This window comes from Pelophylax lessonae, assembly GCF_965119305.1.
Source record: "Pelophylax lessonae genome assembly, chromosome: 3".
Classification (NCBI taxonomy): Eukaryota; Metazoa; Chordata; class Amphibia; order Anura; family Ranidae; genus Pelophylax; species Pelophylax lessonae.
In genome coordinates, this window is record NC_138770.1 from 340,692,647 (window position 1) to 340,716,325 (window position 23,679).

The 23,679-nt window shown below is 38.6% G+C and overlaps 1 protein-coding gene across 4 annotated transcripts in view; it reads left to right on the forward strand.

Moving 5' to 3' along the window:
• The window catches only part of ADGRB3 (adhesion G protein-coupled receptor B3), a 1,221,611-nt gene that overhangs the window by 842,057 nt on the left and 355,875 nt on the right, over positions 1-23,679 (forward strand). For all 4 annotated transcript variants that reach the window (XM_082251903.1, XM_082251901.1, XM_082251904.1 and 1 more), the window contains one exon: positions 15,348-15,391. In XM_082251903.1, the coding sequence (XP_082108029.1) occupies positions 15,348-15,391 (44 nt within the window). The remainder of the gene's footprint in view (positions 1-15,347; positions 15,392-23,679) is intronic.

A 23,679-nucleotide genomic window follows, 5' to 3' on the forward strand; every position in this document is an offset into this window, starting at 1 on the left:
CAACAGAGACAATTTCGGGTCTGGTGTGGTTGGAAGTTTAGTGATGGAGGAGGCTAGGTTAAAGGTAGAAGTCCAGAAATGTGTGAATTTCGGGCACAACCACCAGATGTGTGGAGGTGAGCAGGTATGTCCACAGTTCCGCCAACATTGTGAAGAGTGGTCAGGATTGATAGTTGATCATTTGTCTGGGGTGAGGTACCAGTTGTGCAAGAGTTTTTGGGAAGTTTCTCAATGGGAGAGGCATTTAGAGAAATTAAGTGGGGGGGGGGGAAGGGTTGAGGTCAGCAGTGAATTTGAATACTCGTTCCCAGTAGATCATAGAGGGAAGCTTATTTGTGCAGGTTTCGGAGGTAAGAGGGGTGTAGAATGGAGAGAGTCTTATGCGAAGGTTCAAAGGCATGTTAATCAGGGTAAGGAGTTTGCTCGAGAAATCCACTGAAGAGCCTGGAGTGAGTTTATGAAGTACGTGTCTCACTTGGAGATATTTGAAGAAGGTGGAGGACTTCAAGGAGTATTTTGTGGTTAGCTCCTGAAAGGATAGAAGAGTAGCGCAGGAGAAGAGTTGTGAGATATTATGAATTCCAACTCAGTCCCTATCTGCCAGGGATGTTCCTTGGATTAATGGTTCAAGTGCTCTTAGGGGGAGGAGGTGAAGATTTTGTTGTGAGAGACCTTGGCTTGGTTTAACCACTGAGTTCCATACTTTAAGCATTTCTTTGATAGTGTCCAGGAATTGTGGTGGTGGAGAGGTTTGTTGGAGCCAAGTTGCCCCTAAAAGGAGTTTCAGGTCTGATTTAGCAGCAGCAGACTCTATTTGAGTCCAGGGTAGACTTAGATTAGGGAACCACCATGCCATCGATTGGGAGAAAATAGTAGCTTTGTAGTAGGCCATAACGTTGGGAGCCCCCTTCCCTGCTAGTTTAGGTGACACGCAAAGAGTCTCTTTCCTGAGGCATGCTTTTTTTTTATTCCCAGATGAATTTCTGTAGGATTCATCTGTGGTGTACTTGAGAGTATGGGAGAGACAGCGTGCGCAATAGGTATAGAACGTGGGATAATAAGGACATTTTCAATAAGGATATACGACCTGCCTATGAGGTAACTCCAGATTTGAGGGTAGAGCATTGTTTTAGTAGGGTATTGGTTAGGTTTATAAGGTTGAGAGCTTTTATCTTAGATTTTGGAGATGTTAGTTGAATTCCTAAGTATGAGAGCTTATCTTGAGGAGCCCACGAGAAGTGAGCGATGCCTTGGTTTTAGCTTGTGATGGGAGCCCAATGACTAGCATATGGGATTTGGAGTGATTGAGCTTAGATAGAGAAATGAGGCCAAAATGGTCTAGTAGTGTGCAAAGGGGGTGGGAGGGATCTTTCTGGATTTGTTAGAAGGATGAGGATATCATCTGCATATAAGTCTATTCTGTGCTGCGTTGCTTCTATAGTTAATCCTGAGATTAAGGGGTGAGATCTAATGTGCTCGGTAAGGGGTTCCATGACTAAGGAAAAATTATTGGGGAGAGTGGGCATCCCTGCCCTGTTCTATTCGTAATAGGAAAAGGAGATGACATAAATTCCAAGGACCAGACTTTGGCGGTTGGTTGTGAATAAATAGTGGTTATGGCTGAGAGTATGCGACCTGAGAATCCAAATTTAGAAAGTACCACTCACATTTATGACCAGTGTATCCAGTCAAAAGCTTTCTCTGCGTCAAGTGAGATGAGTACGGAGGAGGTTTTATGATGTTCAGTCCAATGTATTGAATTCATGAAGCGTCTATTGCCATCCAAGGTTTGGTACCCTTGTACGAATCCAACTTGGTCAGGATGGACTAGATTGGAAGTAATACCAGCAAGGCGAAGTGCTATATGTTTGGCATATATTTTGGTGTTTGTGTTTAGCAGAGAAATTGGGCGGAAATTTGCAGGGTCCTCTGTAGGTTTCCCTGGTTTAGTGATGGTAGCAATGTTATTTAGGGCCTTAGTAAGGTGAGGGAGTAGCTGCGCCGAGAAAATGTTGTAATAGTCATTGGAAAAACCATCTGGACCCGGGGATTCACGGAGAAGAAGTGATTTCACAACTTTGTTGAGTTGCTCAACAGTAAATGGGGCAGAGAGAGTGCAGAGTTGGTCATCGTTAAGTGAAGGAAGGTTAATGGAATCCATACATTTTTGGATATCTGAGAGCTGGGGAGGGGGGAAAAGGTGGAGTCTTTTAGGTTTTATTGGGAGTGATAGTACTTACGGAATTGTTCTGCTATGTCAGCTGGGTTAGTAACCTTGGAACCCAAATGGTCTTTTAGGAATGGGGTTTTGGATGCTGTAGCTCTTCTTTTATATTGTTTGGCTCGGAACGCTCCTAGTTTGTTGCCAGAAGCGTAAGTGGCTAATTTGTATCGCTTAATATAGAAATCGTAGCTCTTTTGCAACAAGGAGCTAAGTTGGTTATGGTGGGCTGAGATTTTCCCAACAATAAGTCACTGACGCGTTATCATTTGTTATGGGTTTCTAAGAGTTTAATTTGGTCAATCAGGGCCGTGATTTGTTGCGTTCGACGCTTCTTCTCATGGGCTGAGAGTTTGACGAGGATACCTCTTACATAAGCTTTGTGGGTATTGGATAGAAGAGTTGAGTCTTTGTCAGAATTGTTATTAGCATGAAAAAAGAAACCATGATCCTTTTCAAGTTGTTGTTTATATGTTTGGTTGGCAAGTAGGGAAGAATTAATTCTCCAGGGCGAAGGAGAGCTAGGGGCATTGGACAGGAGCAGATCAATTGAGATGGGTGCATGGTCTGACCATGTGGGTACACCAATAGAGGATGTTGAGATCTTTTGTAAAGTATATTTATCTGAGAGGAATAGGTCGGTTCTGGAGTATACCCCATTGGCGGGGGAGTAGAAGGTGTGATATTGTATAGGTCTTCTGACCTATACAATATCACACAAATTTCGTTTATGTAATTTCTTACAAGAGGGGTTTGTTGAGTCTAGTGAAGGGTCAAGGACCTCGTTGAAGTCCCTGCATAGAATAAGCGGGTGAGATTTGTACGATTGGAGTTTTACCGCTAAAGAGCTGAAGAATTCTGGCGTGGGAGTGTTTGGGGCATATATGTTGAATATAGTGAGTGGTGAGTTGTTAGAAGAAGCAGATAAAATCAGGAAGCGGCCGTTGGGATCGGCATCCATGGAGTGGAGCAATCATAATGCCTCACTTTTTAGAGTTTATACTAGCTAGGAAAATGTGGGGGAATTTAGTATGGGTACATCTTGGAGATTTAGAGATATTAAAGTGGGTTTCTTGAACAAAAATGATATTGCATTTTGAGGCGAGGGCCTCCTTCCAAAGCATTTACTTAGCATACTCATGAGCGACATGTATACAGTCTGGTAAGGGACTGACCTATCAGTGGTGGATTCATGTAGTGTACACTTGCCATTTCCTTGTTTGGTAAGGAGTACCCTTAGGTGCTCTCCCTGGTTTGGGTCTATCCCTATATCTACATTTGCGCATCTAACTAGTTCTGGTAAGCAGCATTAATGTTGGTGGCGGACACACTTTTTTTCCCTTTTTTTTATTTTTTTGATTTTCACATTTTGTTGAGTCACTGGTGATTTATTGCTACATCACATTACCAATATATGTTTATGGGATTTTACGCTATGGCATTCCTCTTTTTTCTTCCATGATTCCACACATTTAATTTTTGGGAGGTCAATCATGGACATCTGCTAACAAGTCATTAAGGTTTCCGATTTGGATCCTGGCTTCTGATACATTATGTTCCGGTAAGCGGATTACCAAGGGGAGTCTGGATTGACATCATTGTCTTCACATACTTTTCACCAATTTAAGACATGGACTAATATGGACATTTATTTTGTCTATTTAATTTTTGGTTAACCTATCACTAGGTGCTTGGATATTAATTTAGTCCTTTATCACTGAGCGTGACTTGTTTATCTACATACTTTATACCCATGTTGAGGGAACAGTGAAAGTAATTTATAGAAAAAAAATGTCTCCTAATGTAAATCCAATGTCAATGACATTGTTCAGTGATGAAGAGCCATATAAGTATTGATGACCCACCACCTGAGAATGTTAATCTGCCAATGAAAAAACCTGCTGCTAAAGGATGTTCACCTGCTACTACTTATATTGAAAATAAAAGATTCTGCTTGTGAAGAAACTAGTAGGGAATCACAAGTGACATCATTGATCAAGTATGGTGATGACCATATTTGATGAAAAACATTACTCAGAATTTCCAAATAGATAGATCACAAACAGAAGCCTGCTGGGATCTATTATTTTGTGCTGGTAGCACTACCACCCATAGTGCTGACCAGCTGAGAAGAGCACCGTTAGCCCGATTATGGTCACCTGTTTCTAATTATATCACATATGACACATCTCCTGCCAGCTGCCATATTTGAGAAATGATGTCACACAGGATCCCCAGCCAGTCTGTTTATAAACATCTGCTTACCAGGGGTTTGTCATTTTATGATGTTAGTGATAACATGTAAACAAACATAAACCAGGAGTTTGGATGGGTAATCTGGCTAGATATGGCTGGGTTTGGGTCAATCTCATTTTCAACCCAAATCCAATGCTTATCCCTAGTCATGTGTAGAGCATTTTTTTTTCTATTTTGAAACTTCCCTTACAGGTTTTTGAAAAAATGCATGTTCATTGGGCTAACCAAAGATGGATTAAAGCATTATGGGACCCTAGACAAGTTTTGCCTACCCCGTTTTTTCAAATGACTTATAAGGACTGCAATAAAGGTAGAGAAGCCAACTTACTTGCATCATTTGTACTAGCATGGTCCCTCCCTATCAGACACCAATGTCCTATGAGTGCGCCTTCCTTTGTAATATACCCCTGGCTTTGCATGCGCATGAAGGTTAGTGAGGTGAAGTTTAAAAAAAAAATAAATTAATTCCCTTAGTATATGTAGTGTTCCCTTGAACCTCCATATACCGTATATTTCAATGAACCAGAAAGACTTCAGCTGAAAACTTTTTTCGTGTAGACTGAATACATCTACATTTACCTAGTTAATTAAAGGCATACCTAAATGTGCTGCAAAACTAATGTTAAGATTTTTTTGTAGACATGCAGTTTTCACGTTCTTGTTTTTTAAAAATGTAAAACATTACTAACAGAAAATCAGTAGTATCATTAAATACAAGACAGCATGATTTAAATAATACAAACCCTGGAACCCCAAGAATAAGTCTCCACTCAGCTGCTACCGTAAGAACAATTTTAAAACAACTGTGAATTTAAAAGAATGATCATCCATGTCCACGATTCCTGACTTCACAGCTACACTCAAGTACTGTAGCTCCTGACAGCAAAATTGTTATTTCAGAAGATGTAAAGAAACTTCTGAACGGAGAATGAATGTAAAGTATACCTTTGAGACTGAATAAAGATTATTTATATTCATTGGATTTTTGTAGCAGTAAAAATAGAGTCTTTTCATGTTTGGCTCAGATGACTCTGTTAGGGTTACTTGCCTTTCATCTAAGGGAATTGGAAGCATAGAGGACTGCAATACTTTAGGAAATATAAACAGGAGTATTTTTTTTCAGATCTTATTATTCCAAGTTTCATTCAGACAGCAACCTGTGGACCACTGCCTGCCCACAACCATGGTTCACTTACCTACTTTAAGATCAAATTTTTTTTTTAAATAATTATACAAATGTTCTATACTATAAAGGGTTTTTTTCCCCCAGTAAATATACTTATAACTCAAAATTGAAAACTATTGTCTGGTATTATTGCCATCATGTCTATCTGTATACAGTTTTTTGAGCAAATATCTTTGTGACTCTACTGAAAAATGGCTTACCTGGAGATTCTGCAGTGTAACAGGCAACCCTAGCCTACTGTCTCACAATTAGTTAGTGTTAGTCTGTATATGTGGCTTCAATTGGCCATTGGGCTGCCTGTTGGAGTCTATCATAAAAGCAATCTAACATTTGACTTATGGAGCATGCATGGCAGGTTGACATTGCTGCTGCTAATTGTGAGTAGTAGTTTGAGTGTTCAGTTTGCTGACATATTAAGTGAACAATTGTTGCGAATTGTAAATGTTAATGCAGTTGTAACCCTAAAAAAAAGCTCCTGTTCCTTTAAAGCATAATCAATGGCATAGTGCTGTTGCAGTGTAATTTGTCCCTTTCTTTTATCTAAAATACCTGGTTAATCCTGCCTGTTTCTGTGTCCCCCTATGTGAACTGACCACGGTAATAATGGCAGCTGATCCATGATACCGTGGTCATTTTTCATGCCTCCCTCATCCCAAAATGTATACACAGTCTCCCCCTCTTCCGCTCTCTTTAATCTCCCTGCCTATCACTTTGAGTCTGTGTAGTGAGAGCCGATCTCCTCCCTGCCCTTCCTACTCCTCCAGCCACTGTTCTACTGCAATACATAACACATTTGCTTCTATCCTCTCTTTTTTAGCAAAATCCAAAGTACTGTGTGTCAGTTTTTTTTACAATTATAATCCTAAATACCTTCTTTCACAGCGCCACTCAGCAGCCATGTGACCCCCTTCTGCTGGCCTGGCTGATTTTAGAGGGGAATCTCAGCCCCTCCTGCTGCTCTTCTTAGATCAGGGAAGGAGAGCGGAGAGAGAGGTCACATGACAGCAGAGAGGCACTGTGATAAGGTATTTAGGATTATAATGAAAACATGACACACAGTACTTTAGATCTTGCTAAAACAGAGAGTATACAAGTAATTGTGTTATGCTATGTCATAATCTCTTTGATTAAATCTGAATCAAAATTAGTGCAACCAAAGGAGCCCCACACAGGGCTCAATTGCTAAAATGCTGGTGGTTGCTGGCATCTTGATAACCAGTGACACATCCAAGGCCATTTCAGTGGATGGCCCTTTGTTTACATTTCAGCCAGTAGCTTAATAGGACAAGGGATGCACTATTGGTTTCTAGGATACCAGAGGCTGCTAGTGTTCTAGTTACCACTGAGTCCTAAACAGGAAGCTGTTACATTTAGTGGCAGTAGTAGTAGCACCACTGAATAGATGAGTTCCCAGCAGCCAGAGGCTTGAGAGATGATGAGAGATGAGAGAACAGGCTATTTAGTTAGCTTGCTCTGTAAAGTGTCAACAACCATAGTTCATGGTGAACCCTGTGTCACTGCCAACTCAGACTCCATCCCTAACTTTGAGGTTGAGACTTAGGCCCCTTTCACGTGACTGGTTTGTTGTGGCTTCCAGATTCCTGTGGAAAGAATCTGCGGATTCTTGCTGCAGGAATGACTGAATTATGTGATTAACATTGGCTGCTCTGTCCATTTAAACTAATGGCGGGCTGACAGCAGCTGATCGCACATAGCTACACACAGAACAATTAGCTGTGATTTCGGGACAGATGTCTGAGCCTGGACACAGTTAGCTGTGTGCACCCTACCAGACCAATGAGCATGCACCCTACCAGACCACAAAGCCTTAACATGGGGGTCACCCTGGCAAAGCACCTTGACGTCAAATATGAAAAGGGCCTTTCCTCTTCCCCACAACCCTGGACTGGTGGTTTGTGGGGGTAAGTGTGTATAGGCTTTTTATAGCACCTCTACTTAGTTACAAAAAAAAGTAAACAATAAAAAAACACAGTTTGCTTTAATATTAAATTATCCCTACTCCAAAATGAATGCAGCTGCAGAGATCAGGGAGGCCAAGGGATTTTTAAAGCTCTTTTTCTACTTGTTAAGAATATGTAAATACTCAAATGCTCGTAGACTGAGCACATGTGGACTTTAAAGCCTAACTCCATGTTTGCTTTTACTTTAAATAGTTTGGGACATAAAACAACCTTTTTCCTTTACAAGCTGTTGTGGCTATTGTCAGTTTGGCCAAAATAACATATTTCAGAAGAAAGTAAACATGGGGATACGATTTAATTATGTGACTATTTAACATTTATGTTTTAATCATGGGAATGTATTTACAATTTTAGCATGACTTTGTATACATAGTAGCATCTATGTAAATTAAAATAGCCTTATAATAAACTTCAAGTAGTGGTGTGATTGTTTAAATAGTTAAAGTTCTCAATGGCAGCTTTATTTACCAAAGTAACCAAGCGTATTAAAAATAAGTTTTCTGTTGGATGTATGTGCCAGGGACTGCTGGATTATTTTTTTCCTACTTTTCTGCATAATGCACTAAGCCTCACAGTACATAGGATGATTTCCATGCCAGTGATCAGTATTTTTCATTGTACATGCCTGTCCATTTCACTTTCATTTCATTTCCTCCCCATAGGGATGGACTGTAGCAATATCCAATTTTGTTCATTCTCTTCCTTTGCTGTTTCCAGCAGATTTTTTTGCTTAACAATTCAGATGAAAGACTGAAAGCTATATGTCTTTATAATTCTAATATACCCAATGTCCTTGTGACGAAATTATTGCTGCATTAATGAATACTGTTCATAGCCTTACAGTAGATATTGTAGATAATATTATTCCGGACTTATTAAAAAATAATGATGGGTCTTATTAACACTATTTTGCAGAATTACATATAATAATGCATTGTATTTTATAGAACTAGGTACTTTAAGTAGAGATTGGGTATATGTATTATTCATATATCACTCTGGCTTAACTTTATATTTTAGAAGTCTTTGGGCAATGCGGCACTGGCATATCTTAGTCTTTTCCACAGGATTAGTTTCTTTTTGGAATCAGAAGAGTTTTGTCTTTTAGGCAGACCATTTTTTTTATTATATTGTTGTATTCAGTTTAGTAACATACACAAATCCGAAATATTGCTGCACTTCTTGGTATCTTTATTGAAGCATTAAATTACATCGCAGGTATGATAGGAACGTTAAAAGATGACGTGTGTTTCACTGAATTCAGCGCTTACTCAAACCTCATATACACATATATTGTAAATATATATATATATATATATATATATATATTTATAATGGGAATAGTTAGCCTCGCGCTTATGGTAAATAAATTAAGGTGACGTAGTAATGTGTAATGTATCTGCCGCTAAAAAATAAATAAATAAATAAATAAAGTGCTAGTGCCTTTACAGTGATAAGAACCAAAAATGATCAGCGCTGCTAACTCATGTGACAATTATCAAATTAATAAAAGACGCAGCTATAAATAAATAAATGTGTATAATAAGCAATGATTCACATCAATAAAACCTGTGGGCAATGCAAATGTGCTTAAAATTAATAAACTAATAAATAATCTTTCAATACATAAATAGTCCTTCAGTGCAAAATATCCAAGTGCTATGATGCTTCAATTAATAAATAAGTGCAAAAATATTGGTGCAAAAAAAAATGATTAATAGTCCTTCAGTGCATATATCCAAGTGCTAAGGTGCTCCAATTGCTTGAAACAAAAGTGCTGGTGCTCCCCCTATGTTTCCCTACTCACCACAAGCAGATGGAAATCGGGCGTTGAATAGTGTGATCTTCTGGTGTATGACCACAGATCCTGGTAGGAGCAACCTTAGGGTATCAGCTTAGGAGAGAAATCCTTAGTGCCAGTAATGTATGGATCAAGGGTGTCCTCATAAATAAAACATTACTTATACGTACTTCACCATGGTTGGCTTTGTATTTCTATGAGGACATATAGCATCAAGTCATTTATACTCTTGGAATATGGACCTGGTGCACTACATGGCCACCAATGAGACAACCTCCAAAACAGGAATGATTTTACAAGGGAAAATTCCACCAAAAGAAAGCTCTATTCGTGGGGAAAAAAAGGACAATGGTTGTATTTGGGTACAGCGTTGCACGACCGTGCAACTTTTCATTAAAATAACGCAGTGCTGAATCGCAAAAAATGGCCTGCTCACTGGGGGGGGGAACTTTCCGGAGCTGAAGTGGTTAAATAAAGCAAATAAAAGTACAAAACAAAAAATAAATAAACTAACGACAATGTGAGAAAACATGATGAATGACCTCCCCAATGCTACCCAAAAAATAAAGTTTTGACTACAGTTTGGCTCCAGTCCAATAATTGTCAGTGCTTTTTGAAAAGAGAATCTGGTGAATATGTATGTACACAAATGAAAACATATACTGGATACAATTCACAATGTAAAACTGATAAATAAAAAGCAACATTTAAGATTGGATTTTATTAACACATTTTCTGTTGATATTTACAACAGCTGCCATCAGGAATAGTTAAGTGTTGTCAGTGATGATTATATGTGTTTTTTGTGACATTTTTAGTGATTACAAAAGTGAGTCATTCATCTTTCGCCAGTTTGATTATTCGTGTCACGTGTCTTGAACAGCGATATTTGTTGTCAGATATGATTACATGGCTGCAGTTTAATCATGCTTTTTTAGATTATTTCTTCAATTTTTTTTCTGTCAATAATGAAAACAAAATGCTGGTGGTTTTCAAATTCACCATCAGAGAGTCTGTACGAATATGTATTTAAAAAGATTTTAAGCTGTCTTGGTTACTCTGAACATTGCAGGTTAGATTCCTTGATGTTTAACCAAATGATAGTTTATTAATACCTACTTAGGATTAGCTAGTTATTGCTGTTACCTAGGGACACAAGTAAAAGTCAATGAGGATTAGTGAAAAGCCTGAACTGCAGCCCCAGTCTTTATAATTTGTTTGATAAAATTGGACACACTGGTGTAGATTTACCAAAATCAAATAGACTGTGTACTTTGGAAGTGCAGTTATACTCTGCAAGTGCAGTTACACTCATTTTCCCTAGAGCTTAGTGAATATGAGCTTCACTTTGTAAAGAATACCCAATCAGGTGCAAGGAAATCATAAAAAAAAAAAGAAAAAACATTATTTTTGCTTGCACATGATTGAATAATGGAAATCATCAAACCTTTACCATATTCACTAAGCTCTGGGGAAAATGAATGCACCTGCACTTTCAGAGGGAAACTGACGTTCCAAAGTATACAATGTACTAGCCTTTAGTAAAACTATCCCTGGTTTCTCCTTTTAAATAAACGGAGTCATTTACAAGCTCGGGTAATAGATGAAACAGCAAAGGGTATAAAGAAAAGTTTTTTTTTAATTAAACCTCTACCATATTATGACAGTTCTGGCAGTTGTCTTACTAAGAGTCACCTAGAAATATACTAAATAATACATTGGTGTTAAATGGTAGTTTGATAACAATTCGAGTATTCTTGGTGCTAAAGTTTTGGCACCCATCTTAGATGGCTCAATACGTTTGATGTAAGAAAAGTAAGTAAAGAGGGATTGGAATTAAGGTTAGGGGTTAGGTAAGAGTGAAGCTTTGGTAAGGGTTGCAATTTAAGGTCATGGTTAAAAGTCAGTGGGTCATTTTAGACTACCTTTAGGGCTCAGGTAAAGGGTTAAAGGATTTGAGTAGCAAGGTTAAAAGCTAAAGAGGAACTTTAGTCTCCCCACCCCCATTGTTTTTTTCCCTTTAACATGTAGCCACTGATATAATGCAGAATTAAATATAAATAGTTAACTGTGCTGTTAGCCAAAATGACAGATAAAAGCAGCACACCTTACATTCTGATATACAATATATACAATGTAAATTGTGTAAGTGTAGCTGTAGCACTAAATCTCATCAATATTCCATGACCACAATAAATCCCTAATGTGCAAACAAAACAACAGTCACAAAAAACTAAGTAACTCATAAAAAACATTATATACTATAAATATATGTATGTATGTATATATATATATATATATATATATATATATATATATATATATATATATATATATATATATATATATATATATATATATATATAGTATGTGCACCCAAATAGGGAGCCTTTCACAGAAATATAGCCTCTATGATCAACAGCGTGTATGTAATTCATAGTGCTCTAATTACCAAAATAAAATAATTAACAACAAAGCAATTAAATTGTGCATCCACAAAACACATGTACTGTACATGTGAGTGAAATGTTCTCCAACATAAATCCCTAAGTACACCCTTCACACATAATGCCTCAAATGCTAAATTAAATAAATATTAAACACATTAATTAGATTGCATTCACATAAGCACATGTATATAAAAATGTTAAAACCGTGGAACATTAGCTACTGTAAATAAAAATACCATATAAAAGTTTTTATAACAAATAGGTTGACTTGTGCATCCACATAAATGCATGTACATACAAATATTATGTGCACTCATTCACAGTCCCAGTGGTGATGGTCTTAAATTCCCCCCCCCCCCAAAAAAAATGTAGAAACAGAGAATCCAAGTGCAATCAACACCACCATTTTGTTATACAAGCTAAATGCGAGCCAAGCGCCATGACTCTAACAAACTGAATGTTCGTAACTCGCACAGGAATATGTCTGCCTACTACAGTCTCCAAAAATCAGCTGTTTTCCTCTCTGGATTTACAACTCAAACGGGTTACATGTAAACACGAAAGCAAGGACATTCCAATAGTGAATTGTATCAGAAAATCTGAAGGATCTTCGGGGGACTTAGTGTTTCTAAGCTCAGTGTCACATTAAGGTCTTTGTGGGAATTGATAAATACACTTTTCACTGGAGGTGAAGTTATATTAAAAGAGAGAATTCTAAGCTTGAAACCAAGTAGATATATCATTTTATGGTGTTCACCCTACATAGGCTCAATACTGAGGGACATGTAAATGCTTTTATTGATAATAGATGGTGGCTTGGGCTCAGTGTATATAAAAACCTTTTTTTCTTGTTTTTTTTTTTCAAAATCTAAAGTGATATTAAAGTCACATTATTTTATGTTTAAAAATAACAAACATGTCATACTTACCTGCTCTGTGAAGTGATTTTACATAGAGCAGCCCCAATCCTCCTCATCTCGGGTCCCTCGCCAGTGCTTTTGGCTTCTCCCTTCTGTCGAGTGACCCAGAGTAAACAGCTTGCTATGGGGGCACCCGAGCCGAGCTGCAGCTCTATGTGTCCATTCAGACATGAAACCGTGGCTATGTCCCACCTCCTCTCTCTCCTCATTGGCTTACCTACTTTGAATTACAGCATTGGGAGCCAATGGTGCCTGCTGCTGTGTCCCAGCCAATCAGGAGGGACAGTCCTGGATAGTCGAAGCTCTTGTGCAACATCGCTGGATCAAGATGAGCTCAGGTAAATATTAGGGGGGCTGAGGGGGGCTGCTGCACACAGATGTTTTTTTTTATCTTAATGCATAAAATGCATTAAGATAAGAAACCTTCTGCCTTTAAAACCTCTTTAATGTACAGATTTAACAATGTTACCAAATGTATAAATTATTGATGCACCATGCATGGTAAAAATGTTATATGTGAATGAATATGGATTGTTATTAAAATATAATTTGGTCCCTTTTTTGTACTGAAGGTAATGTTAGCTGATGACCTTAATACCCTATCACTGCTGCACCCTCTGCACTTAGTTATGCCCTAGGTGTTACTAGAATTATTCTATTTAAGGGTAGGTGAGGCCCAAAAGACATTTGTGTTATATTTACATAATTGGTATGCTAGGTTTTATAGCAGAAGAATGTTTTTCATTCTCTGCAAGAAGCAAGATCTAAAGATCCAAAACTGGTTTATTTTTAAAAATCAGCTTCATACCCTGAAGTAGGGATTAGCCAAAAGTACCTGGGATTAGTTAAAGTTTAAGGTTCAAGAATTATGGAAGTTTGGTTGCCAAACCTGAACCCTATGAATATGAGATGAATAATGAATAGCAACAAAATCTTAGAAACCAGTAATGGCAGTTTTCTAGGCTAATAGGCAAGACATTTAAACAAAGGGCATGATTGCTGGACACTACCAGAAAAAGAAATTTATAGGGAAGCAGCAATTTAAATAATGCTTAAAATGAAACATAAAAAAAAAAACTCCTTTAGATAACATGCTTGCCTACATGGACATGACCATATTTGGCCAATGATGTCACCAAGGACCCAGCCACTGTGGGCCCCATGAACTGTCATTCACAGCAAACAAGTCAGAGGGGCAGTCGCCATTGACAAGAATCTGCAACTCTGGATGACATGACTGACAAAGGACATTTTTTTAAATAAAGGACTTGTCAAAGTGTGACTGTTTATTTACTTTACTTTTTGTGTTCTATGTACCCTTTAATCATTCACATGGGGGTTAGTATCCGGGGACCCCTTATTTTTAAAGCAAACTTTTAGATTCTAATAATCCCCCTACCCACCAACCCAACAAACACCAGATGAGGTACCCAGGCCCCATTCTGGGGAATGCATGCTAATCCCCCCTTTCCTGGACAGCAAGGCTGCATGCTTGTGTAAGTGTCTGGTATGGATTTTGAGGGGAAACCCATGCTTATTTTTCTTACTTTTTTTGCATGGGGTTTCCTCAATTTTCCCCATTTGTTTTTGTGGGCTCCCACTTAAATTCCATACAAGACTTAATGGGACTGGTATAAATTTTAAGGAGAACCCCACATTTTTTTTGTTTTCTTTTTACATGCCAACAACCATCCCTACCCCTTTGTTTACATTTAGCTGAATGGGCCAGGTAAGGATGACTTGCGGGTTGTTTGGCAAATGGTGGCTATTGGCTCCCTAACAACCAGCCAAGTAGTAATGCCATTGTAAATGTTTCACCTACCTCCACAGCTGGAGGTTCGGTCTGGCCAAACATACATTTAGTTTGGCCGTCTATCACATTCTAAACTTGTATATTTGAACCAAACCCTAGTTCAGACTCAATATAAAGCTCATCCCTGCTGACATATAGATATACTATATATATTTAATAGCTAGTTGGAAAATTGTGCATGCATTATTAAAATGTAAAAATATGTTTACAAGAATGAAAGTTTTACCATGCTTATTGGGTTATTCTGAACTGTTTTCATCATTGGGTTTTTAAAAGCAAGAGGGTGCATCTATTGTGTGATCAGACAGAAAGTAAAGGTTTGACAAGTATGGCAATGATTATGATTATCGTTGCTTTTCTACATTGCTGTCTGGAAAAACTATCTCTCTCCTCTCTGACTCTTACTTTTTTGTTTATTAATCTTTAATTGTCATACTAGAATACAGTATTGTCAAATGTTTAGCAATGCAGCTGGTAAATTACACTAGAGAGCAACATATTTAATCAATGAATGATAATAACACTATACCAAAGTATCGTTATGAATTATCTAGTTAATTACATCCTAAAGTTGGTAATGTCATTTGATTACTTTTACACCATAATTACAATGTATCTGACCAATTACATCGGTCAGTATTAGTGGTATAATAATGGCATCTTTGTGTACTATAAGGAAATGCTGTGTAGTAATAATACTATTTTTATTTTTTTTCAGAGTACTTTAAAGCCATACTGTGTTCTTTGGGATGACTCAAAATCGTAAGTGCTAAATTGACTTATGAAATTATGTACTTTTTTAAGGAAACAGATTAGGATAATTTTCTTTTCCCAACCCTCTGTTCTGTCAAACTCAAAGTTGGCTGCCTAAAATGAATAGCTTTGTTAGGTGCAGTATATTTATTACCTCCACATATATGAAAATGATCCTCGGCTACATAGATTTAAAATTCTGGCTAAGGTTACATATGTTCCGGGTTCGCTAAAGCTCATATGAAGATGCCTGACATAGCTTTGGTAAATCTGCAAAGGCTGTTTTTTGACGATGCACGCATACTGGGTTGTCAGCCAGATCTTTAATTAACATGACGTGGCATAACTGTGGGCATATGGGAACTGCATGTTGATTAGTTACTTGATGCCAAGTGTTAGCATGGTGGTATTGCTTTCTTTTGTGACTTAGCTCCCTTCATGGCAGGAGACCAAATAACTTCCCTGGACCCCACATTAGGAGGAAAATGTCTTTTCACTTGCCAGTAACACCTGTCCCGGCACTGAGTACAGAGACATTTTGAGAGTTACCATGTTGAGAGTGAAGTCTCTCCACCAGTTCTTTTACACACTTTACACAAGAGGCTTTACTTGTTCAGCCCGAAAGGATCGAGGGAAGCTGCTATATACTTTGCAAGGTCTCGCACACTGTGGTCCATGCCCACTACATAGGAGGGCTCCACTACGCAGCAGGCCCCTAGGACAGGAAACCCTGCTGCCTAAAAGGGCAAACAATACAACCACTAGTTCGCCCCTTAGACAGAACTTTCATCACCAGCCACCTCATCCTACACTATATTACCAAAAGTATTGGGATGCCTGCCTTTACACGCACATGAACTTGAACGGCAACCCAGTTTTAGTCCGTAGTGTTCAATATTGAGTTGGCCCGCCCCCTGCAGCTTTAACAGCTTCAACTCTTCTGGGAAGGCTGTCCACAAGGTTTGAAATGTGTCTATGGGGATTTTTGACTATTCTTCCAGAAGCGTATTTGTGAGGTCAGGCACTGATGTTGGGGAGAAGGCCTGGCTTGCAGTCTCCACTCAAATTCATCCCAAAGGTGTTTTTTTTTCGGGTTGAGGTCAGGACTGTGCAGGCCAGTCAAGTTCCTCCACCCCATATTCACTCATCCATGTCTTTATGGACCTTGCTTTTTGTCATGTTGAAACAGGAAGGGCCAACCCCAAACTGTTCCCACAAAGTTTGGAGCATGTAATTGTCCAAAATCTCTTGGTATGTTGATGCCTTAAGAGTTCCCTTCACTAAAACTAAAGGCCCATCCCAACCCCTGAAAAACAATCCCACACCATATCCCCCTCCACCAAATGATTTGGACCAGTGCATAAAGACATGGAGGAGGGAGTTTGGGGTGGAGGAACTTGACTGGCCTGCACAGAGTTCTGACCTTAACCCCACAGAACACCTTGGGGAAGAATCAAAGCGCAGACTGCGAGCCAGGCTTTCTCTCCAACATCTTTGCCTGACCTCACAAATGCACTTCTGGAAGAATGGTCAAATATTCCCATAGACACACTCCTAAACCTTGTGGATGGCCCTTCCAGAAGAGTTGAAGCTCTTATAGCTGCAAAGGGTGGGCCAACTAAATACTGAACCATATGGACTAAGACTGGGATGCCATTAAACTTAAGGTGCGTGTAAGGGCAGGAGTCACAATACTTTTGGTAATATAGTGTATGTTACTTCTCACTCTCTATACCCGGAAGGTTAACATTAAGCTTACACTTTGTTCTCAATTCATATCCACTGTATGGCCATGCTCTCATGCTGTTCTCAAATAAATTATACCAGATGTTGTTGCTAATCAGAACTTCCTTTACTTGCAATAAAAGGCATTACACCAACATTTCCATGCTATCTCCACATCACCGTTTTAAAAAAGGAGAGCTGCAAGGTAATGTGTCAGTAAACATTTCATTACTCCTTCTCCCCTTTTTCTAAATGCTTCTTTGGATACTGTACTAAACTATGCTGTGGTGCTCATACCTTTATTCAGTGGTAGTTCTTAGCCTATAGCAATATGATTCCAACTTCTAAGTCCCCTTCAGGGTCCTGCCAAAGGGTAACCTCTTTAGGTTCAATGCTTTATCTCCAAGTGTATGTCCTTCCAACTCTGATGACCAACCACTCACAGGTCCAACCCACTATCACTATATATATATATCTCCCACCATAGTAAGCACCACTGACCAAAAAGGGCCAACATGCCACAGCACATTAACCCATACATTATCAGACATAAACCCCATAAACATATTAAAAAAAAAACACATTTTAGGCACCTGGCTACATAACTCTAGCTAAAGATAGCCCAATTGACTACTACAGGACCTGGGGTTTGGGGGGGGGGGGCATTATTGCTAATATATGTATTTTTTCAACTGAATACTAAATCAGTTCCTTCAGTACAAAAGGGGTTGGAGGGAGCCCTATTAGGAAGGCTGTTAAACATAGAAAATCAGTGTAAATATAAAGACAGAACACATCCAGTACTACATTATTAGGAGTTACAGAGGCTGCTGCATCTCTAGTTATTTATCCACCTGTCCAAGCTAAGAAGTAGGGAGAATGTTTTTTAGCTGGTTTAGCAGTATAGCTGTATTGTCTGAATACTAACCCACTTATTTTGGTACTTTAGATGGGAGCAGGCTCCATTAGGGATGCAGTTAAGGCACATTAAACATAGAACATCTTTGTAAATGTGAAGATAGCACACATCCAGTACTACATTCTTAAGATCCTGTACCCCCCACCCACAACCCAAAACCATATAATATGAGGTCAAACCTAAACACTTTCAATTTGTATGCAATCAGGCAGGACTTTTCACTACAAAGTCGAAGGTAAATCTAAAGGAAATTGAACAAAATTATTGTATATTTTGTAGCCAGCTTAGGGGGTTCTGTGAGGCCACATCAAACTTTGCTATGGGGCCATATGATCTGAAACTACATCTCTGACAACAACAATGTTGAGTCATAAAAGGCATAGACAATAGCTACCTAGAAAAGTAAAGCTGTATTTACTTCAAACATCCAGTCATGAGCAGGGCAAAGTTCTATGAAGCTTCACTAAGTAAACATTGCCTACTCTCTTTATCAATACACTTAGGCTCCATATACACTGGCTTAAAAAAAAACACTCCTTCTACAGAAGTTTTGTGTTTTGCCTGTAGAAGCAGCTCAATGCTATTCATTGTGTCCATGCACATTAGGACAATTAGAGACATATTTTGATCTCAGCCTTTAGATGCAGGAAAAAAACCTTCTGGTTTGCATTTCTAAATGAAGCTTTCTGGCAGAAAGAAAAACACTAAACTCTCCTAAACTGTGTACAGAATTGCTCTGTAAGGCTCCCTGCACACTGGGCTTAAAAAAACTCCAGTTCCCTTGGCAGAAAAAAAAAAAGCTAATATAAAGCATTTTTTTTACAAAGTTTAGGTGAGTTTAGAAAAGTTTTGTGTTTTTTTTTTTTCTGGCAGAAAGCTCCAATCAGAAACCAGAATTTTTTTTTTCCTGCCTTTAAACGTTGAGCTGAAAATATGCCTGGAATGGTCCCAATGTGCATTGACACATAGGATAACATTGAGCTGCTTCTACGGGCAGAACACAAAACTCATGTAGAAGCAGTGATTTTTATTCTGGTGTGCATGGAGCATAAGAGCATTTTTTTCTGCCAAGGGAACTGATGTTTTTTATAAGCCCAGTGTGCATGAAGCCTTAATAAAATATTTTTTCACAGTTCTATAAAAGCACGTATTTTACATGCCTTAATTTTTATTTATTAATTTTGCTTTTGGCTTTTAAATGCTTTTTCTCACAAGTTAGAGCTCACTTAACCACTTGCCGACTGCCTAACGCCGATCTACGTCGGCAGTCAGCCCCTCACAGGCAAAGTGACGTAGGTCTACGTCACTAGCTTGTGAGGGTCTAGGGAGCGAGCGCGCACCCCCGGAGGCGCGCTCCCGCTCCCGCGTGGTCACGGACCCCCCCGCGCGTGTGACCGGCGGACCCGATGTCCGCCGGTCACTCGGCGATCGGCGGGGGAGAGGGAGAATGTCAGGCAGCCTGTGTAAACAAGCTGCCTGTCATTCTCCTTGCTGTTAGGATACTGATCACTCGGATCTAGTATGTAGATCCGTTGATCAGTGTCCATACAGCTCAAGCCCCAGCCAATCACAGTAGAAAGCACACCCCTAGGGATACACACAGCCCCTCCCTCCCAAATAAAGTTAACCCCTTCACTACCAGTGTATTTTTACAGTAACAGTGCATATATATAGCACTGATTACTGTAGAAATGTCACTGGTAACCCCAAAAGTGTCAAAAATGTCGGTCAAGGGTCCGATCTGTCCGCCGCAATGTCGCAGTACCGCAAAAAAAATCGCAGATCGCCGCCATTACACGTTAAAAAAAAAAACAACAAAAATGACAGAAATCTTTCCCTTTGTTAGTAAACGCGATAACTTTTGCGCAAACCAATCAAAATACGCTTTTTGCGATTTTTTTTACCAAACATAGGTAGCATAAAACAAATTGGCCGAAAAAGTAAAAGAATTTTGATTTTTAAATTTTTTTTGGGGGGAATTTCATATAAAAAAATGTGAAAAATATTGCTATTTTTGCAAAATTGACGCTCTTTTTTTGTTTATAGCGCGTGATCAAAAAATCGCACAGGTGATCAAATACCACCAAAAGAAAGCTCTGTTTGTGGGAAAAAAAGGACGCCAAATTAGTTTAGGTACAGCGTCGCACGACCGCGCAATTGTCCGTTAAAGTCACGCAGTGCCGAATCGCAAAATACCCCCTGGTCGGAATGGGGGTAAAATCTTCCGGGGCTTAAGTGGTTAATAGTCAATAAAATGCACAGCCGTGACTTAGATATGTGGATAGGAAAGGTAATTAGAAAATATAAAACATGCATTTAAAAAAAAAAAAAACCCAGAATCAAATCTAAACTGTATTTTTTCCTCAGTACAATGCACAACAACAAACAGATTTTTTTTCCATGCATTGGCAACTGTACATGCTTGCTTTCTCTCAGTAACACGGGCATAGATTGTTCTGTTGACAATTTACTGGCATAGCAAAACTAGAAAGTACATTCTGTTTGCTGGCAAGTGTATGAGGCGATCTATCAAGTGGCTGTAGTCAACTGTGTAGTATTGCAATTTTGGAGTGAAAAGTCATTAGGATTGAAAAAAATCTCATAAATACATAAATCTGAATATAAATTAGGATAGAACTTTTTAAGCAATGTAAATTTTATTTTTATAAATTTACATAATAAATGCTATCACATACATGAGTTGCATAATATATACATAAGTGTTTGAAATGAGTTCATGTATATTATGTTATCTCTCACTCATAGTTTCATTTAAACAAATTACTCTTCTTATTAATATAAAAACAATAAAAATAACATCCATGTGACATCTTAATTTGGTTTGTTAAAAACAGCAAAACAGTTTCTAAATTGCAAAAATGACTGTTATCCCTAAAAGCTTATCTCCTGATAAACAAAGTAATGCTTAATAGACTACCTCCATTTAATGTTATAATGTAGAAGATAAACAAAGATCTTTACATTTTCGATATGTTGATGACATAGTTAGGACACCAGGAAGGATTTGTCACAAATATAGAACAACTAGGTTCTCACCTTTCTGTGGGATGCAATCCAAGTTTCTGTGATACAATGCACCTTGAATCAAATTCAATAGTTGCACCCACATAAGCTATCTCTAGAAACAGTTGTCATTTGTTTTTTTCACAAAACTTATGATGACTAATCTTCCTCACTATTATTGAAAGTTTGAACTAACTGTTCTATGCACCCTGATGACATTTAATCACAAAACTATATAGAGAGGCTTTTAAGTTGACTGCAAATGTGTAGAAGCTAGAAGTTTGCATTTGGTATAAAGATAATAGGTTTGTCTGTGTTGAAGTTTTACAAGTCTGATAACTGTTTCTTAGTGTATCAATTAGAGTAACTGTGAAGGCATTTTAATGTGCTTGTTTAAATTGCACATTTTCTTCATCAATCCACATGTCTAGCTGAAAGTGATACTGTGCAGTTTTTGAACCATTTCAATTTCTTCTTATTGGAAATGTAAATTATTCTGGAGTTCTCAGGGGATAACTAATCTATACAGTCAAGTGTTCAGCTCCAGCACTCAGCATTTTCTGACTAAAACAGTTTAGCTAGATGGTTCCTTTTTCTGGTTTGAGCACTATAATATGTGATGAATACTTGATTTGCTGTCATATTTGTAGTAAGTGTTATATGTTATTATTCGTTGATTTCCTGTCATAGTTTAAGTAAATATATAATATTTACTGCTGTTTTTTTTTTTTTTTTTTTTAATACTGACAACAAAAAGTTGTAGAAATCGGAATCAATTAATATAACTATAAACTGATCAATTTTCCAAAAACATGTTTCTCTGCCCTTTTTTTATAACTTATAAATAATTAATATTTTACTGATGTGACATCAGTAAAAGTAAATATAATTTGGGGCTACAGCACTTTGCACCTTATCAATTCCTTTGGCATTGTTTTGCTCAGGGCTTTTTTTCTCAGAAAAAAGGGGCAAGAACTCAACCACGACCCTGTGTTTACAAGTGATAGTGATGAGCAGTGAGCAGAGGGCCCAAGCCAAAGGTGGTGGAACTGAGTTCCACCAAGTTCCAGCTGAAAAAAAGCCCTGGTTTTGCTGCGTAAGAAGGTCTCTTATGTTGTTCTTGATTTAACAAGCTTAGGAGCTTATTTACCACTTGAGGCTTGCACATGTATTTCAATATGATTTTCTAAAGCCTATCCCCAGTTAATTGTGACCCCCTCCTCACTGTCATTTTTTAAAGGAAAGGTAAAGCCAAAGCTTGTTTGGCTGTACTTCTCCTATGGATCACGGGAGTGCAATTCGTTTTTCACTCCTGTGACCCACTTTGAACAGAGAGTCAGCTGAACATCACAGAAGTCAGTTCAGGCCCTACATTATTACGACCATGGAGTCAGGATCCACCAGGTGCCTGGACTAACACCCCGCTCAGCCTCTCAGTGAGCCGCTGAGAGCCTGAGGCCACAGCTCCCTGCCCCTCCGCAGCTCAGCGCTCCAGTGAGCGAGGAGGGGGTGAGCAGAGTGCTGTGACTGACAGTCAGCAGCTCTCTGCTCAGGGAGCTGTCAGAACCTAGCGATCAGTGGTGTTGGATTGCTCGGTTTTCAGTACACAGGCACCGGGGGCCAGATTCAGCATCGGACCGATGCAGCATCCACCTAAGTAAGCATTAATCTAAAAGAAAAAGCCCAAACCTATACTTCTCTTTTAAACCTGAAATTGCCAGCAAGTGGGAGGGGGATGTAGCAACAGGGAAAAAGGACAGTACATGTTACACAGACCCATTGTGCTTTGCAAAAGTTTTCCTGGGTGTGTGTGAGTACACCCAGGAGGAGTGGAGGTAAATTTAGTTAGTGGGGTAAAGGGTGTGTGGTTGTTGAGAGTGTGGTTTAAAAAAATTGAATTAGAAATGTAGCGAGTGTTTTCAACAAGCATTTTGTGTAAGTGTAGTCTAGAAAGAGGAACTTCCTTTACAGATGCAAACTACAAATGCTCACATTTTACCCTCGTTCACATTGACTGCAGCTTTGAAATCGTACGACTTCATCTGAAATCGCACAATTTTAAAGCCACATGTCAGTGAAACTTGGGGTGCAACTTGGAAGACATCTGTGCGGCTTCATGCAAGTAGCACCCAAATTCGCCAAAAGTAGTGCAGGAACTATTTCAAATCGATGCAGCACTGCAAAGTCGGCAGATCACATGACAAGTCGCTCCAATGTGAAGGAGGGCTTAATATTTTGCAGCTTACCAGTCCATGAATGTGGTAGTTGTAGTTTTATTTCTTCAGGCTTTTTTCTTTTATTTTCTCATGGTTATTCTGATAATAATACACTTCCAGTCCTACAGTTACAAATCGCACTCACTGTATTGCATCTATGGATGAGCACAATTTTCACTCTAGGCTGCTCTCCTTATTTGGTTTACATACACTTCTGCCTCTACTTACAGTATCTCAATTACACATGAATAACTTTGTAGTTCACAGAAGATAGCTGATAACACTGTTTGAAATTTCAGTTTAGTCCACAGGAAGTTAAAAGGATATAGGAATTCTGACAAGATCAACAGATATTTTTTGTACCTGCAGATTTGTACTTGGCCTTAAAAATGAAAAGTGATGCAGCCACCGCA